Source organism: Phaethon lepturus, unplaced genomic scaffold, assembly GCF_000687285.1.
Source record: "Phaethon lepturus isolate BGI_N335 unplaced genomic scaffold, ASM68728v1 scaffold30655, whole genome shotgun sequence".
NCBI classification, from domain to species: Eukaryota; Metazoa; Chordata; class Aves; order Phaethontiformes; family Phaethontidae; genus Phaethon; species Phaethon lepturus.
The window spans coordinates 1-3,531 of record NW_010543134.1 but is presented as its reverse complement, the minus strand read 5'-3'; the positions used below and the strand labels follow the sequence as shown (position 1 = coordinate 3,531).

General features: G+C 41.0%; 1 protein-coding gene across 1 annotated transcript in view; it reads right to left on the bottom strand.

Annotated features, from left to right (window-relative positions):
* Positions 1 to 3,141, bottom strand: part of LOC104621716 (trafficking protein particle complex subunit 12-like) — a 15,424-nt gene extending 12,283 nt beyond the window's left edge. Inside the window, exon 1 of the mRNA XM_010288263.1 lies at positions 1,929 to 3,141. Coding sequence (XP_010286565.1) covers positions 1,929 to 3,140 — 1,212 coding nt within the window. The 5' untranslated portion in view covers position 3,141. The remainder of the gene's footprint in view (positions 1 to 1,928) is intronic.
* Between the last annotated feature and the right edge of the window lie 390 nt (positions 3,142 to 3,531).

The window sequence follows — 3,531 nt, the reverse complement described above, 5'->3', positions numbered from 1 at the left end:
ATCCCCTTTAATTGCACTTATGATTTTACATCAGGTCTTACTGTAGAAATACATCACATGGACATCGCCATAACATCTTCTTGTATAAGGAAAGGCTGAGAGATCTGGGGCTGGAGTCTGGAGAAGAGAAGGCTGAGAGGGGACCTTATCAATGTCTATAAATATCTGAAGGGTGGCTGACAGGAGGATGGAGCCAGTCTCTTTTCAGTAGTGCCCAGTGATAGGACGAGGGGCAATGGGCACAAACTGCAGCACAGGAAGTTCCACCTCAACATGAGGAGAAACTTTACTGTGAGGAGGGTGACAGAGCACTGGAAGAGGCTGCCCAGAGAGGTTGTGGAGTCTCCTTCTCTGGAGACCTTCAAAACCCAACTGGACACATTCCTGTGCAACCTGCTCTAGGTGATCCTGCCTCAGCAGGGGGGTTGGACCAGATGATCTTCAGAGGTCCCTTCCAACCCCTACCATTATGTGATTCTGTGATTCTTATCAATTATGTATTAAATGGTAGATCTGCACACATGCATGTGCGCAGATTCAGGGAATCACCAGCACAAGACAGCCTTTCAGGCTTGACTAGACTGAGGAAGGTGAGAGAGAACTACTGCGAAAAAGGAGGCCTGCAATCAGGAGGCCCTCATGCTTAAGGCCTGCAGAAAGGATCATTCTTCTGTCCATCCCACTAGCTGTCAGGAGAGAAATACTACACACACTTAAATTACTCATCATGGTCTAATGGATTTGGGAGGGAAGGACCCTTACATTTTTTTTTTTTTGAAGGAGTAGCTTAATATTACAGTGACTTCTTTCACGCTAATTATTGGGCTCTGTGATGACAAACAAATGTTTTAAGATAAAGATAAAGCTAACCCCAGAAGTAGCAGCAGCATGGCATTATGTCTAAAACTGGTATCATTTGTTGCTTGAGACAGAAACCTAAATTTTATCAGATAATTTAGATACAAATCTGGACCTGATTCACTCCAGAGACTTTTCTGATAGTTCCTGCAGATTGGGAAGTTACCGCAGACTGCTCTCTGCTTGTATTTGACTATTGACTGATAAAATTTGTTATGTTACAAGTAAGGATTAAAGTATCCAAACGCTCAACACCATCACTCTAAACAACAATTCTATTATCCAGAGACATAGATATGAAAGAGTAGGATTAGCCTATTTCAAGAAAAAAATTCCATTACGATAGTTAGCCTTGGCTGAGCAGCCAGGATAAAATTGCTTCATGAGAAATACTGAATAGATCCGAGTGCGGTTTCTCAAATTCTGAAAAAATGCTTTATGCCTTCTCACCAGTTGGAAGCTGATAGAAGAAAAAGAAATGAGTTTCTACTACTATATTTTTTCCTTCATGATCTTATCTGGAGTTTTCCCTTTAATTTTGGGGTTATCCCTTCCCAGTAGCTTGCTCCAGCATTCAATTTTTCTTACAGGTCACATCTTTCCCCTACTTAGGGAAGATATAAAAGATGTGATTTCAGTCAGCGTTAACACTATCGAAAGCACTGCGAACATCAGTGAAAAATGTTATTTCCCACTTGGTTGCAACAGCAAATTCCACAAGCAAAGCTGTCTGCTTTCAGACTTTGTAGTACAGCACACGGATTCTGTGAGCGTTATGTTACTAACTAGCAGGACCAGAGACAACCAAAAAATACAACCAGCTTTGGATTCTATGGAAACTGTCAACACTGGTTTTCAGCATACCCAACAAATTTCACTATGAATAAATCAGATCTGGGTTTAGCCCCTTCATGTATGAGCAGGCAGCAACGTTAAGTTTTCTAATAAGGACTGAAGTAACACACACAAGGTGACCATCAGCAACAATGTGAAGCACTATGATACACAGATCACTGGACAGCTCTCACACAAATATAATCATACACTAAGATACAATAATAGAATCTTACCTGGATATTATCAAATTTTAATCCAGGCATGGTGAGATTCTCTTTATCTATGAACACGGTGCTGTATTGTTGTGTGGCAACTGAAATTAGAACATTTCTGGTTTCCTCACTAGGAAGCCAAGCATCATTTCTTCTATCTAGTTCACTCATATTTAAGGCTGTGGCAAATGGGTCATCACTCCCAGCAAAAACAGCTTGGATTTGTGAGAATGGCTTGGGGGACTGAGTTATTTCTACAGATGATAGAGGACCACCTGCTTCAGGTCTCCCATTTCGCACAGAGAAAGCAGGGTTAGATGAAGCACAAGAACTGCCTCCACCATTAGAAAGAGAGGACATTTGCTCTGGAACTGAAGAGCTTGCATTGGGATTACTAACTGAAATAAAATTGGATGTGGTAAATGAATCAAAAAAATCAGAAGCTAAAGTATTAGTGTTAACGGTATCACCAAAGAACTTGCTTAGACTAGGACTTGGTTGAACCACCTGTGGATTAGACTTCACTGGAGTCTCAATTATACTACTAAAACTGGGAGATTTTACCATCTGAGGCTCAAAACCATCAGGTAGGAACAACTGTGGCTGGCTATTAACATTGTTTGCTTGGCTGAAGATGGTACACACAGGAATAGGCTCAGCCTCAGAAGATGGTTTGCCGTTACTGGGTGACGATATCTGGTCCTGAGGTTTGCTTTCATCAGTATTATTTGGTTTTGTTTCAATGGGAACATTGTTTCCCAACTTTGGTTCCTCCTTCACTGCTTCCTGAATAGATTCTTCCTTCAAAGATGCCTGATCATCTGTTCCAATCTCAGAAATGTCTTTGGGTATTTCTTCATGTTCAGTTTCATTCTCATTACTTAAAAACTCTTCTTTATCCCCTTCTTCTTGTGTTTTTTTATTATCTTTAGCTTCCATTTGTTCTACAATCTCCTGGAGACAACCAAGTTCACCTGTGTCATCTTCACTGTTGTTTGGAGAATCTGAAATAATGACACTCTCCATCATTTGTTCATTAAGTTTATCTACAAAATTATTTGAATCTTCTGATACAGTTTCATTCCCTTCAGACTCAAATTCATCTCCACCAAGATCAATGGTTTCCTCATGAAAGAGAATTTCTTCCTGAGTTTTCTGTTGAACTATGTCTCCGCTGTCTTCTTCATCCGAGGTGCTCTTCGTATCCTTAGCCTTACTTTCATTGTTCTCCATGGTTGCTGAAGAGGGTAAAAGCCCCACCAAAACAAATATTAGTTTTATTACTCAGGTGTCACCCTGAAACTCTTAAGTATCATACAAATACTGAGGTCCTTGCTTTAAAAACATAGTCATTTCACTATTTGACATCTTTCACTTAACATCTCTCCATATAATAAATTAATTCTGAAAAAGGTTTTCTCTTTACCCTTTTTGCAAGTCGCAACAATATCGAGATTGAAGAGCAAATGCCTCCCACTCACCACAGACAAAACGGTATTTGCTTTTCTGCTCGGAAAGACTAGCTCGGGCCCCATTTAAGAAGAGGAACGGGTGGGTTCAGGCTTGTCACCGGTGCAGGCTGCTGAGCCCGAGGCGGGCCGCGCAGAGTGCGCAGCGGAAGCGC